The sequence below is a fragment of the Cryptomeria japonica genome, chromosome 3 (genome assembly GCF_030272615.1).
Source record: "Cryptomeria japonica chromosome 3, Sugi_1.0, whole genome shotgun sequence".
Taxonomy (NCBI): domain Eukaryota; kingdom Viridiplantae; phylum Streptophyta; class Pinopsida; order Cupressales; family Cupressaceae; genus Cryptomeria; species Cryptomeria japonica.
This window is the reverse complement of record NC_081407.1, coordinates 348,527,260-348,542,258: the sequence shown is the minus strand read 5'-3', so window position 1 is coordinate 348,542,258 and position 14,999 is coordinate 348,527,260. Positions and strand designations below refer to the sequence as shown.

The 14,999-nt window shown below is 36.6% G+C and overlaps 1 protein-coding gene across 1 annotated transcript in view; it reads left to right on the top strand.

Annotated features, from left to right (window-relative positions):
• The window catches only part of LOC131076507 (cyprosin), a 28,780-nt gene extending 16,515 nt beyond the window's left edge, over positions 1–12,265 (top strand). The window contains exons 4-14 of the mRNA XM_058013732.2: positions 5,576–5,670; positions 5,778–5,890; positions 6,792–6,960; positions 7,060–7,099; positions 7,217–7,281; positions 9,213–9,326; positions 9,551–9,615; positions 9,731–9,884; positions 9,994–10,113; positions 11,764–11,852; positions 11,973–12,265. Of these exons, the coding sequence (XP_057869715.2) occupies positions 5,576–5,670; positions 5,778–5,890; positions 6,792–6,960; positions 7,060–7,099; positions 7,217–7,281; positions 9,213–9,326; positions 9,551–9,615; positions 9,731–9,884; positions 9,994–10,113; positions 11,764–11,852; positions 11,973–12,057 (1,109 nt within the window). The 3' untranslated portion in view covers positions 12,058–12,265. The remainder of the gene's footprint in view (positions 1–5,575; positions 5,671–5,777; positions 5,891–6,791; positions 6,961–7,059; positions 7,100–7,216; positions 7,282–9,212; positions 9,327–9,550; positions 9,616–9,730; positions 9,885–9,993; positions 10,114–11,763; positions 11,853–11,972) is intronic.
• Positions 12,266–14,999: the final 2,734 nt, after the last annotated feature.

The window sequence follows — 14,999 nt, the reverse complement described above, 5'->3', positions numbered from 1 at the left end:
CAACCCCAAGCAAATTCGCCAAAATTGGTTAAGTGGCTGGAAATGAAAATTTCTGAGGACAACTGCCTAACAATGGAGTTTCAAACCTGCAACAGCGATAAAATGGTCTAAAAAATGCATAGAAAACTCCATAAAACACCTCCAAATGCTAAATGTTTAAGTTGGAATTGGCTGGACAATAAAAACTTAAGTCTGAAAATTAATGGAGGTCAAAATCTGAAGCAAACCTTAGATATGAAGCGAATCAGTAGGCTGGAAATGATGGCAGCCAACAAGCATGCATGAAAATCACCAAAATATGGCACCAAATCACCTCCTTAGCAAAATCGAATTTTCCCAACTATGGCGCCAAACTGAAATCTGAAGATTGATGTCAATGGTAGCCTTGATCTGCAGTAGCAAGGATGGCAGCAATTTGAAAAATCGCCCAAGTTGGGATTGGATACCCCAAACACAAAAAATCGCCTTCCTTGGCAAAAAATCAAAATTTTTAGAATTCTGAAAAATGTTGTTAATGGCAGCAATCTGCAATAATGAAGGTCTGAACAACAAGCAAAATGGTGGAGGAAAAATCGCCCAAGTCTCCAAACATGAAATTGCCAATTTTCACCAAAAAATGCTAAAGTTTGAAAAAATCGCCGAACTTAGCAAAATCAAAATTCTGAAACTGGTCTTTAATGGCAGCCAAGAGGAATAGATCAGCAAGCTGGAAAAAATGGAGGAAAATAAATCCTCAATCCCACACTTCACAAAAACGCTTTGCTAAAAAAATTCGCCCAACTTGGAGAAAAACTGCTTTCATGGAGACACCTAGCAGATTTAATAATAAAATAATGCTAAGTCTCTTCACATATACTTGCTTTCACCTCTCACTTCCACCACACAAGCAATGTGGGATAAAACACTTGTATAAATACTTGCTTGGTGAAAACCTAACTTGCTTCTAGAAGGTTCAAATATTAAATGATTATTGCAAGTTATTAAATTTTGCTTTTAAATTTTAAATAATCATTAATAATTATTTAAAAGCAATTAAAAATGGGGCTTACTTATTAAAATATTGCAAATTAAATCCAAAATAAGCCTCTAGGGGAAAATCGATATAGGTGGGGATCGAAAAATCCCTTCAAAAATCATTAAAATGTCAAAATTTACCCCATAAGGGAAATTCGACCCCTGCTTGGACAAAAATCCATGCATAACTTCATCAAAATGCACACAAAAAACCTCCCAGGGGAAAATCGATAGGAGTTTGGACAAAAATCCACTCTATTTGCAAAAAATCACCCCCAGGGGGAATTCGATATTAATCTGGACAAAAATCCACACTCAAAACTCACTTAACTTGGAAAAAACCTCCTTGGTGGAATTTCGACCTCAGTCTGGATGAAAATCCGGACTCAAAACTCTTCAAAAATATTCCTAGTGGAAAATCGATCCTTGTCTGGATGAAAATCCGGACAAAAATCCTTACAAATGCTCTCAGGAGAAAATCGATCCTTGTCTGGATGAAAATCCGGAAAAAATCCTCACTTAGTTGTCACAAAAATCCTGGTGGAAAATCGACCCAGGCATGGAATCATCCTCGCACTTCAGTCCGCACTCCTGGTGGAAAATCAATGGCAGTCTGGATAAATCCTGACACTTAGCTAAATTTTAACACTTCCAGGGGAAATTCGACTTGGGTATGGATAAACAGTGGGGGAAAAAAGTAGCTAGTATGGATTTCAGGGGAAACCCATGTGTAGTATGGATTCTGAGTGGGGGAATGGGTTGGGTAGTCTGGAATGTGAGGGGAAAAGCACCTCTAGCATGAAATTTGACCCTTTAGCCCTTGGAATAAGGATTTCCCTTAGGATTTTATCATTTTGACCACTCAAAATCACTTAGAAACATTAAATTTAAATTGGACTTGGGCTAATTTTCCAAAAATATGAGCAAAACGCTAGGAAAATATTGGAATAAAGTGCGAAACCAACTTAAATAATACCTTAGGAGCGAGAAAACAACTCGAAAAGGTCTGTGAATATCTTGGCACTTTAAAATTGCTGATGCGTGTGTTTAAAAAACACGTTAACGCTCAAAAGGTCTACACTTAGCAAAAAACTTAGGATCATTAAAATATCAACTTTTGCAACTTGATCCTATAACTTCAAAAACCCTAGACGACGCTAGGCATGATCAAAATTCCGAGACTCGGACACGGGAAACGCAAAATTGCCCACTAAACAGCCAAAACCCTAACCTAACAATGCAGAAAGCCGGCAAAGAGGGGGTCCCCGTTAGCAATGGGGCGATGTGTGAAAAGGTCACAACAGAAATGAAGGTAGGACATGTGGATAGGTGGGGGGATGGAAAATAGTGGTAGGGGTAGTAAATTAAATTTAGGATATGTTTGGGGAGATAGAAGGATAGGAAGGGTAGTTAGGTAGGGGATAGGAAAATAAGGTTAATGATGAAGGATGTAGGGGGTGAAAGGGATAGTTAGGATGGGATATAGGTAGTGGTAGGGGTAGGTTAGGGCGAAGGATGGGAGTTGGGAAGTATAAGGTAGTGAGGGATGGTAGGTAAGAATGTTAAGGGATGGGATGGAAGTTATGTAGGTGAAGTGGGTTAGGATATGGGGATAGGTGGAAGGAAGGGTAGTGGTTAGGATAGGATAGGAAAATAAGTGGGTTAGGAGGTAGAATGGTAAGTAAGTGTGGGATATAGGTTAACAAAATGTAGGGAATAGAAAGAAGGTAGGTAGGTGGGAATTAGAAGTATAGGCTAGGATGGGATGGAGGGCTAGGTAGGTGAGGTGGAAAGGTATGTTTAGGGGTGAGGTGATGAAGGGTATGGGAGGTATAAGGGATAGGTTAAGGTGAAGGTAGGTGAAGGTGAAGGGTATATGGAGGTGAATGGAATAGTTAAGGGGTGATAAAGGAAGAAAGTTGGAGGATGGAAGGAGGAGGATGAGTGGAAGGTAAAGGATGTGTGGTAGAATTGAAGGAAGGATAAGTGGAGGGGAGGCATAAGGGATATGAAGGATGGAAGTGAGGGATGTAAGGATGGAAGGAGGAAGGATAGGAATGGAGTGTAAGATGAAGGCTGGAGAAGGATGGAAGGAGGAAGGAGGGGAGTATGGATGATGGAAAGGAAGGGTGGATGCTGCAGCTAGGGAAGGATGGATGCAAAGGATATGGATGTGAAATGGAGGATATGGGGTGGAGGGAAGGATGGAAGTGGATGGACGGAAGGATGGGGAGGCAGACTCCCTCTCATGAAGCAACTGATATACCAAGTTTCGCTCTTTCACACATCCCTTATTGGTTATCATTATACATTAAAATACAGATTTGCTGGAGGATTATTCAATCACCCTGAACCTTCATCATGGAGTTCATGCTTGGACACAACCTAGAAACTACATTGCATCCTCTCTCAAGTAAGAGGCTAAAAGCTCTAAAACTACTGCTAAGCTAGGCAACTAAACTAAGACAACTACTCCAAAAAGTGAAAAAGAAAAAAGAAAGTAGGGGTCCCCATTTGCAATGGGGTGATGTGTGAAAACATCACAACTCTACAAAGCTAAACCCCCCCCCCCCCCCCTACAATAGAAGCAAAGGGTACTTGAATCGATTTAAGAGGAAGTCTCTTGCGTTTCTGCACAACAAACCATCTATCATCATTTTCTAATTCCTCAAAAATCTTTTGATCTATTGGTTTCTCAAGCATTGTGGGATGTGACAAAGGGGACCGCAAAGGAATATTGACGGGTTTCTCTTTGAATACTTGGGAATGAAAAACTTCTTTTTTAATAGAGCCTGCTGAAAATGAAGAAGCAACTGTTGAAGCTGAAGAAACATTCTCTTTTTGATCTTGAAGAGAATTCTTTGACCGACTTGAAATCGGATCTTTTCACCATGAAGCTTGTTTAACAGTTTTGCATTTGACTTGAGAAGATGTCACAACATGTCCAATTTCATAACATTTCTTGCAACAGAAGGTAAGGTCTTCATAATCCATACTTGGGTTCAAGGCCGACTTGCAACAGAAAGGGTTATGTCTGCAAAAAACTCCTTGGTGAGATCCATATCCACTAAAATTCGAGCAAAGGTAGTATGAGTAAAATCAAAAGTGTTCTTGTCTACAGCCAGGAAAACACCCAATGAATCACCAATAGATTTGAAGGAAGAGCTGTTCCAAAACTTAAGGGGAAGATTAGGAACTGGAAGATGTACCCAAATTGGCATAATACTGAAGGATTCAGTAGAAAGATTAAAATTCAAATGCCAAGGTTTGAGCAAAAGGGAGTGTTGACCCCAGGTTTAACAATGATCAGGAAGAATTGAATCCTTTTCCTTGATGGAGTCAAAAAAAGCAAAGAAGGAACCCTGTGCGCTCGGTTAAATTTCAATCCTATCCTCAACAAGAGGATGCCAATTTTCTTCAACCCAGAAGTTTCAATCTGAAATACTAGGCCATAAACGATTGAAATGACAGATTAAGGCATGTGCATTGAAACTTTTTTCTTTCTCCAACACCTCTTCCCCAAATTCTAGAACAGGGGAAATCTTTGCACATGTCATTGATTGGAATGATCCCTTTACCAAAAAATGCAGGGGGCATAGATTTTTCAGCACATACCTTTGAGATAAAGGAATCTTCTTTGGCTCTGTTAAGTAGGCTTGAAATCTGAGGTAAAGCAGAGAATTGACCATCATCCAAAGATTTAGGCATGAAACCCTTACCACAGCCTCCAGCGCAATCATTTCCAGTCGACTCAATCTGCTTCTTGGATTCAGTGGAAACTGTAAAGCGGGCTTTTGTAGGCATTGTGGGAGCATTCATTGGCGAAGTGGGAGCTTTCATAGGGAGAAGTTGAGGAGAGTCAGAGACTAACATTGCTACTCCAAACACATCATTTACAGCAGCATCCATAGAAGTATTTGCTAAACCCTTGAGAATGCCTTCAACTCAACCCTTTACCTTCAACTGGCCTAGGGTTTCTTTGGGAACAGAGAAAGCTGTTTTGAGGCCTTTTGCAGGCTCCATGGATGCATTCATGGAGGGTTTAGAAGCCTTAAGTGAGGGCCAGGATCTCAAGCCAGGCACAAAAGGGAGCCATTGAGGAGAAGTAGAAGCAGACGATGCCCTACCAACTGCTGGGAATGCTGAAACCTTGTGCAAATCCTCAAGCAAGGGCTAAGATTGACAATTGGAGACTGATTTGGATGCACATTCAACAGCATGCAAACTTGATTTCTCCATGAATGCAATGGAGGCTTGCAAATGACATTGTAGATCACTGTTGGGAGCTGCAGCCATTGTGCTGAAGCCATCACAGTCCTCCTTTACTAAAATGTTCAGACATACGTCAGCTTATATATTATATAGTATAATGATAAATTGTTACATTTTTTGTAAATTTCAATTTTGGGTTTATTTCAAGTTCAACAGTTTATTCAACAAGAGACGAGTGTTTTATCATAAGACCATACAAATTTGACCTTTTTTAATTGCATTATGACTTGTGGATTTGAAACTTGACTGCAAACATTCTAAGGATGGTCATTTCCTGTTTTCTGCATAGGTACAACATTTCAGATCCAGTATGGAAGTGGCGCGGTGGCTGGATATTTGAGCCAAGATCATGTGACCGCTGGGAACCTCGTGGTTAGAGACCAGGTTGTGAGCATGTTTATTTGTGTGCCCATATTGAGTAGTAAGACTAATCACATTGCCTTTTTGACAACACTTTCATATGCACAATTTACTGACTAATTTTGGTGTAGGTTTTTGCTGAAGTCACACGAGAACCAGGTCTCACATTCTTATCTGCAAAGTTTGATGGTATTTTAGGGCTTGGCTTCCAGAAAATCTCAGTAGGCAATGTTGTACCAGTCTGGTAAGTATTTTTGTGTTTAATATTTTTCATCTGGTCTGTCTTATTTACAAATTAAGACAATGACATGACCAAATGGGTTATCTATCATTCTCATTCTCTCTTTTCCCCTTAAAGAAAACATAGAATATAACAGTTTGAAATGTTTTTATTGATAAGTAAGGAGATATTGAAATTTGTATGTAACTTGGAACTGTTCTTATCAATAACTTAAAAGTTACTGAATTTCGATATGTAACTTGAAAATGTTATCATTAATAAACAAAGAGTTACTGAATTTGGATATGTAAGTTTGCAACAGGTTTGGGCCATTTATATTGAAGAATAGTCACAATAATAGATGAATTGAAAACTTCCAATTTAGTTTTGTTGATTTGGGCAAATAAACAAATGGGCATTTTTTCACATGCCCATCTTTTTAACTTTCACCTGTGTCTAATTTGGTTATAGTTTCAACGTACATTGGTTTCTGCCCTCCTAAATTTGTTATTTTGTTTTTACGGGTCGTATTGTGTACACCTATTTGTTGTTAGGGACATCACAATATAGTAATTTGGTTTCTTCTTCCCATGAGCTCACCACCTCAGAACAATACATTAAAACCTTCAGAAACTGCAATGTAGCAGCCGTTCTAGCCTCCATGGATTACAACTAAGTCACCTTTTTTCTATTCTAATACACAAATATGACTTTTTATCACCTGGGGTTGGTCTGAATAGAATGTCACATAAAACTTTGAGAAAAATATTTTGTTAAGTATACCAACTTGCAGGATATCAACATAAGCAGGTGTTTGTGGAGTTTAAAGTTGTTGAAATTATAAAAGAATTTTGTAGGTGGTATGTTTTTATGTAGTTTATGCAAATGGGACATCTCATCCTCTTTAAATTGTGCTTCCAAACAGGTATAATATGGTTAACCAGGGCCTTGTAAAAGAGCAGGTCTTTTCATTCTGGATGAATAGGAAAGCAGATGATAAAGAGGGAGGTGAGATAGTCTTTGGAGGTGTTGATCCAAATCACTTCAAGGGTGAACATGCATATGTTTCTGTCACACGTGAGGGTTATTGGCAGGTAGATCACGGTGACCATGAGCCTGGGCCCTAAATAATCCAATGGAGATACTATATCTTGCATTTTTCTGACTTCATCTTGTTTTTCTTCTAATTGCAGTTTAACATGGGAGACTTCCTCATAGGTGGGGAATCAACAGGTGAGACTACAGATCTGAGATATTTGACTTGTGACTTGGTGAGCTTCATAGAGATACCAAACTGTACTTTAGTTTTTTGGGGTCTCAGCATGGAGGACATTTTCATTTTGTTTTCAGGTTTCTGTGCTGGAGGTTGTGCTGCTATTGTAGATTCTGGGACCTCTCTATTGGCTGGTCCATCGGTATGGTTCTATTTTGTATTGTAATTTATTGGATAGAAGCATATCTTACCAAAGCTATGTGGTGAATGAATTTGGGAGGTAAAATAAAAACTAGACGTTTCAAATATGTAATGCTCCAACTTTTACATCAGAACATTAGTACACAACAAATGGCCTAACCAAATTTTTTGTTACACTTACAACAATATGTTACAATGCTAATTGACACAGTATGATATCACCGAGTCGGATAACATTGTAACCAATGCACAAGGTGACACTGCCTCATAGATTAAGCTCTTAAGATCTTCCTTCTAGTGATTAAGCTATACTTTGAAGGAAAAAACTCCGATACCAATTGATGAGCACACGCTTATATTGAGGAGGGGAGGGGGAGAGGTGAATTAGTATAAAGTAGTCTTTTACTTTTAAAACTTAATATCCACAATAAGATCAATCACACAACATCAACAATTAAGAACACGAGACTTACGTGAAAACCCTTTCGAGAGAAAACCATGACAAAAGATTGCTTATATAAAATCCTCTTACAATTTTTATGGGCATCAACCCATTGGAGACACCAATCCCCACTACCAAGCACCAACCCAGCAAGAGACACCAATCTCTTCTATTGAGAGGCACCAACCTCTAATAACAACAAATTCTTAGTCTTCTTGAAAATAAATCTCCCAAAATTTGCTTTGAATGATCTTCTATAATTTTCTGCTACTCAAATTTGCTATAAACTTCCTTGAAGATGCAATAAATCTACTAGTAAGTCTGTCTCAAATCTTCTTGTAGATCTGCTTTAAATCTGCTTTAAATCTGCTAGTAAGTCTGCCTCAAATCTGCTTTAAATTTGCTAGTAAGTCTGCTTCAAATTTTCTTTGAATCTGATGGTAAGTCTGCCTCAAATCTGTTTATAGATGCTGCATTATTCTTCACACAAATGCTCTCCTTCTCAAATCTGATTGCAAATCATTCAGATATATTTCTGCTCTAAACCTGTTCTGGATCTGCTCTAGTTCAAATGATTTTACCTTTTGTTGCTTACTTATATTACCACACTTGAACTTTTATTTATATACCAATCTTGCCTTTTCACCTAATAAAGTTGGCCTTCTCAAGGAGCTCGGCCTCATCAAAAAGTATTTAATTTATTTCTTAATTCCAAAGGAGGCACCAAACATGCATAATGTTGGCCAGATTTATTATCTCTTTTATTTAATTCCAAAGGAGACGCCAAACATACATGGGTCGGCCAGCTTCAAATATTTAACTTTGAAACTCAATATCTATTTTCTCTTTCATTTAAATCTTCTTAGCTTTTGGTCTCCTCCTTTGATATCAATAGATCGTCTTGATATTAATCTTCTTTTGACATCAATGACAACAATATTTCCAACAGTTGGCTATGGAAGTTTCCTCTTTCCTCTTCCCCCTGATCCCTTCCTTCCAGTGGGATTTCCTCGAGTTGAATGATTTCAGGCATAAAGAATTCAGAGAAAAGGTTCACCACTCCCATCTGAATCACTAGCATCAGGATTTGGGTAGAGAACAGCTTGAAATTGTTTTATTTTTTTTTTCCACAATCCCATGTCAGAGAAAGGAGGTTTCCAGAGGTTTTCAGCTTCCAAATCTGGTTAGCTCTTCATGCTACTTTCTTCAGCCTTTTGGAGACTTGTGTGTAGCTAGTTCAGACTTGTCCTTAGAGGTCTAATGCCATTAATTTATAACAGTTACATTCCAGATGGCCCATCTCATGGCATGACATACATATAAACAGAAGGATTTGATCTCAAGCTTCTAATTCCATTTAAATTTCTCTCAACCAACAACTCTTCCTTATAATGCTATTTTCATGGTTTTTGAGCAATTTTCTGAACTGTTAAGAACTTTTTTTTGTAGCATCACATTTTCTGTTTAATAATTTTATTCCAAAAATCCAGGTTATTGTAGCACAGATCAACCAGGCTATTGGTGCTTCAGGGATTCTTAACGAGGAATGTAAAAGTGTGGTGTCCCAGTATGGAGATATGATAATAGAGCTTTTGATGGCACAGGTGTGCTTTGCTTCCAAAGGATAAAATTAGTAGTTTCCACCATTTATGACATCATTGTATTAGCCTTTTGTAGCATATGTTAAAGTGAATAAATATGACTCTAAAGATAAAGAATTGTCAAATTTGTCGAATAGAAAAGAAGCACTTCTCTAGAAAACCAGTATCCGGAGGCTATAATAATCAGATATCCATGATCTCAATTTAATTTTGTACATATTTTGCAGACAAACCCTCACAAGATCTGCTCCAAAATTGAGTTATGCTCATTTGATGGTACCAGGGATGTTAGGTGAGATATTTCTTATTCCAAAGTTATTAATAGACCTAAGTGAATGACTATATTTCTTTGAGTTACGGTTTCTAACATGAACCGAAATTTAAAATCAACTATGGGATGTGTGCAGTATGGGAATTGCTAGTGTTCTTGCAAAGGATCAAGATAAGGCAGAATCAGCTAGTAGTGGCATGTGTGTTGCGTGTGAGATGGCAGTTGTGTGGATACAGAATAAACTAGCCAAGAATATCTCCAAGGAGCAAATCATGAACTATATTGATCAGGTGACAACAAGCTCTTATTGCACGTTTTAGTTTTTTTGGAAGAGATGTGTATGAAGTGATAACCGGCTTTTATCTGATGTTTACGATTCTCTTAATTTGCAATGTTCAGCTTTGTGACCAAATGCCAAATCCTAATGGAGAGTCAGCTGTGGATTGTAGTAAAATATCAACAATGCCAACTGTATCATTTACAATTGGTGATACAAATTTCGATCTCACTCCTGAACAGGTTTGTATTTGTTCTATACTATCATTCCTTTGTACAGTAATAATCTTTTGTCTAACTTTATCTGAGTTTAATTTACCTTCCCAGGTTCATATTTATGTTCATACACTCGTTTATGAAATAAAATCCAAAGATTTCAGAAAGTTACAAAAAAGTAACTATAGATTAGGCACAGGTTCTGTCTAGACTTTAGTTTTATCATTGCATGAACAAACAAGGAAAGCACTCTCTTCTTCCCTGGGATAGTATGTTAGGAAGCTTTGTACTCATACTGCAACACACAGCTTAATGAAATTCAATAACCTTGTAGGTAAAATGATTCTGGATGATTGGGTTGAAAACTTGAAAGCCCTTCATAAATTGGGGAACAAATGCCCTTTGGAACTTGTGATACCAATTATAAAATCACGATCTTCCTGATCAGGGTTGTTTTCAGGTGCCCTAAGAATCAACCATGGTTATGTCAATATTTTGTACTATGCTTCAACATACTTTTTAATGACATATCTTCTTGCAACAGTTACAAAGCAATTAATTCTCTTTTCCATTTTGCACTATTCTTGAAATCCCGAGAATTTATCATTATCATCTCAAAATTCAATACTACCAGTGGGGTAGATACATTATTTAGTAGGGCATATACTTTATAGGCAGACTGCCCTCTTGCCTTTCTGGTTACACTCATTTGGAGGACTTAACCTTAGTATCTTCTTGGTGCTCGGGTCAACCTTTTTTTATAGTTCTGTAACAGCTATCTGTCTTCTGCCTTTATCGGATCACATCCTTTAACTGCATCAGTAGAGTACAATCTTATTGGCTGGCTTAGATAGGTCAAATATAGTGGGGTACTCCGTCCCTTGTTTTCCAATTTAGTAAGTGGTGTTTTAAAGCCTGACCAATGTGATTGTAGTTGCCTGATGTTTAGGACTGTATGGTGCTTTTGGAAGCATTTCCTTGGAATGCCTGCAAAGTCCTTCGGCTGTTATGACCTTTAAAATATTTGTGTTGACATGATGTATGTGTTACCTGAGAAAATTGGCTGCCTCGGTGTACTTACGCCTTAAGGTGATGGCCACTTTGTGTGAGCCTTGGTCCACTGTGGTTTGTTGCGTTAGTGTATCTAGCCAATAACTGCTGTCATATCCTCTGCCTACCCAGAAGTACCGATCAACAAAATACTATTTAAGCAGCTACTCAAACTGCAAGTTTTGTCTACGCTTACAGATTGCGTATCATGTCACAAGGAGATGCGTGGCTTTTAAATCTATGGTGCAAGCCGATCTTTATATGAAGATTTCATTTTATGAAGCTAAGCCATAATATCTGGGAAATGCCTAGCCATTGGATCAGTCCAAAGGATGTATCTATATTTATTTAATATAACTTTTGCCCTGCAAAAAGGGTTTTCGACAAAAGTATGAAAAAGGCAGAAAACCTAAATGAATGCTTTTCAAGGGGAATGTTCTTAATCTTTGTGGTGTTTGGCCACTGTTAAATGCTCTGGATTGCAATCTACCTTAAGTGCGTTGCTACAAGGCACTGAAACTAAGTATGCCTGAGCAAGGTGAATTGCTGTGTTAAAAATTGATACATTCTCTGTTATGTACGATCTGTTGCTAAAACAGAACCATTTTTTTGTATTGCTGTTGACAGTATATTCTCCAAGTTGGTGAGGGTTCTGCAGCTCAATGCATTAGTGGTTTCATGGGACTAGATGTCCCTCCTCCAATGGGGCCAATATGGTATGTTTCACAAATTTGACGCCTATTTTATGTTAATGTTATTTTGTTGTTTTTATTGTATAACATTTTTTGTTAGCATGCTATAGTGGTGGTTAATATTTTGTGGCCAAAATTATGCAGGATTCTAGGAGATATTTTCATGGGTGTTTATCATACAGTCTTTGACTTTGGAAACAAGAGAGTGGGCTTTGCAGAAGCAACTTGAATCACCGAATTCAAGAATCCTCACAATGCTTTGTTACGCCAATTTAAATTATTAACAGACTGTTAATCTTGATTCTTGAAAGAGAGCCAAGAGGGCACCTATGCATGACTTTTGATATAAGTGATTTGCAAATATACAGAGTACATAAAGTAGTATATATTATTTTATAATCGTAACCTGTGTGCACGGTAATTGGTTTTGCATCTTATTACAGTCTCAAATTATTTTGATCATTAAACTATATACCTCTCTTGATTGATTGCAGTTCGTTATTCTGCTAGTTTAATAAGGGTTTTTTTTGAAACAATTTGCCCCTGGGAATATTAATAATTGACATACTATTCAGGTATAAAATTCTTTTTTTCGAAAGGACATATTCGTATTAGTGGAATATATCTATTAAAAAGTTGTTAATAGAGTGGATATGGACCATTTGCCATGGAGAGTTACCAACAAAACAATGGGATTGAATAGCTGAGCTGAAGAACATAATGGCTGCTCAAAAGAAGCGTTAGAAAAAGCTCAGTGAACTTGCCTTCCTCTTCTTGCTTATGGAGACTCGAATAGATACTTGAGGTCTCTTCTTCCCTGCATATTTGTAGATCTCGGAGAAAATAGACACTTAATGAATGGAACAAAAAGAGATCCGACATTAATTACATGGTAAAAACAAGAGCGCTAACAAGATTTTCAGTCAATGAATGCTATCTGTAAGGTATGAAGTAGAAATCGCGATTTGAACGCGCTCAATCGCCAATTAGCAGTGCTCCCGATTCTTTCCACATAAAAGAGTTGCGATTTTATAGATATCGACTCGACGAGTCTTTGATCGATTTCATCATGATTAAATCAGGAAAAACAACACTCGCCCGTCGGATTAAATCGCGATTTTTTGGTTTTAGAAACTTATCCATGAGGATTCTGAATAGACTAGGAACTAAAGAAATTTTGAAGATTTTACATATTTATTAATCTAAATATTATAATATATATTAATATTATTATATTATATTAAAAATATATATTAATATTTTATTAATTATGTAACATTTTAATATATCATATATTAATATTCAAATTTTATAGGTTGACTTAATTATATATATAACTTATAATAATAATAGTAATTATTTAATTCGCCGAAGGCGTGTCTTATTTGAAATGGACAAGCTCTTTTTCAAAATCAATTTGAAATGGACAAGCTCTTTTTCAAAATCAATGGTTCAGATTTCAGCAAAACCAATGTTCGTTGATTTTCAGGCGTCGTTTGCCCTTTTTTGTCATTGCTTTTATCTCACACAATTATCGTCCAAAATAGAAACTGAAAATGATGGTAAAGTGTAACTACCAACATATCATATGGGATAGGGTAAGGTATGAGTTTTTGTGTGATAAAAAACTCATCATTTGATTTAAAATTATTTAATAAATACATCCACTATGTAACTACCAACATGATGTACCCCCACAATCAAATTGACAAATATTCAATAAAAAATCTTCAAATCAAATTCAAATAACCAAAACAACATTTAAGGTGCACATTTACATTGAGAGTTATTTGAGCCACTTTGTGACAATTGACTTCCCTCTTTCCAGTTGAGTATAGAAATGGTTCGATAGAGGGTAAAGTTTGTGTCAAATATTCTAAGTCTTCATATTTCAATGGTAGATAATGTTTGGTACTAATTAAAGGTGATGCTCACTCTCTTCCTTTCTTAAAGTTCCTCGGATATTCCATAGGTATTTTTTTAATATAATTATTTAGATTCAAGTTTAAATATAACATGAGTGTGTTGGCAATGAAGCTCAATTTTCTTAATTTAGAGGTTTTGTTTCAGTTTCTTTTGGATCCCTATATGTGGATGCATAGTTGATTTGAAGCTACCACTTCTCTTTTGAGACATTTTGTACAAAAAATAACATTTTCTGAATGACCAACAAATTGACTTCATCTACTATTAAATTATGTATGCGGAAAATAGACTAGAATTTTTCCTAATTGACTTCATGGAAGTACACATAAATGTATGTAAAACATAGACCAAAAATTTTCCCAATAGACCTTCCACACATCTTTGGCGTACCCATTGCATACCAAGGTGTAATTGCTAGTTAAGTATATATTGATTAATATAATTAAATTATAAATATATATATTTTTTATTAAGGTTGCTTAAACTTAATTAAAATATTTAATTCCAACCTTAATGCTATAAATAGTGGGATTAATGCTATAAATAGTGGGATGAAAAGTGAAATTTAAATTAATAAAGTGACTATTAAATTAAAGTACATTTATTTATAAAATCACTTTATTTTAAAAGGTAAGCTTTATTCACTTAAGAGAGAAGTGATATTTTTAAAAGAAGTTATTTATCCCACGTTCGCGGTGTCTTGGGAAATGAGTCCAATGAGAATTATAAATGAAAGTATTAAATGCAGACTGGGACATCTTGGGAAATCGTATCTTGAAAAATTGGGTTTTTTTGGTATTGGTGATTTTAAGAGGAAATCTGGAGTCTTGGGAAATGAGTCCAATGAGAGTTATAAATGAAAGCATTAAATGCAGATTGGGACATCTTGGAAAATCGTATCTTGGAAAATTGGGTTTTTGGTATTGGTGATTTCAAATGGAAATTCTTGAGTCTTTCTGACATTTGGGGACGAAATCCCTGAAGTGACATTTCTTATGCCTGTGAAAGACCAAGTCTGAGAAATATTTTGAAAAGACAAATTGGTGTTGGATGATGCAATGTGCAAAGTTGTAAAAATCTGATGGTGAAGTCTCAGCTGGGTAGGAATTCGCAGTTCTAAGTCAGGTATTCATACAGTTCCCAGCACTAAAGAATGATGTGACAGATCGATTAGTGACTTAGAAGGAGAATTTGATAAAAAATTCAATAGGCATAGCTATTTCAGTCATCGACATGGCAGCCACA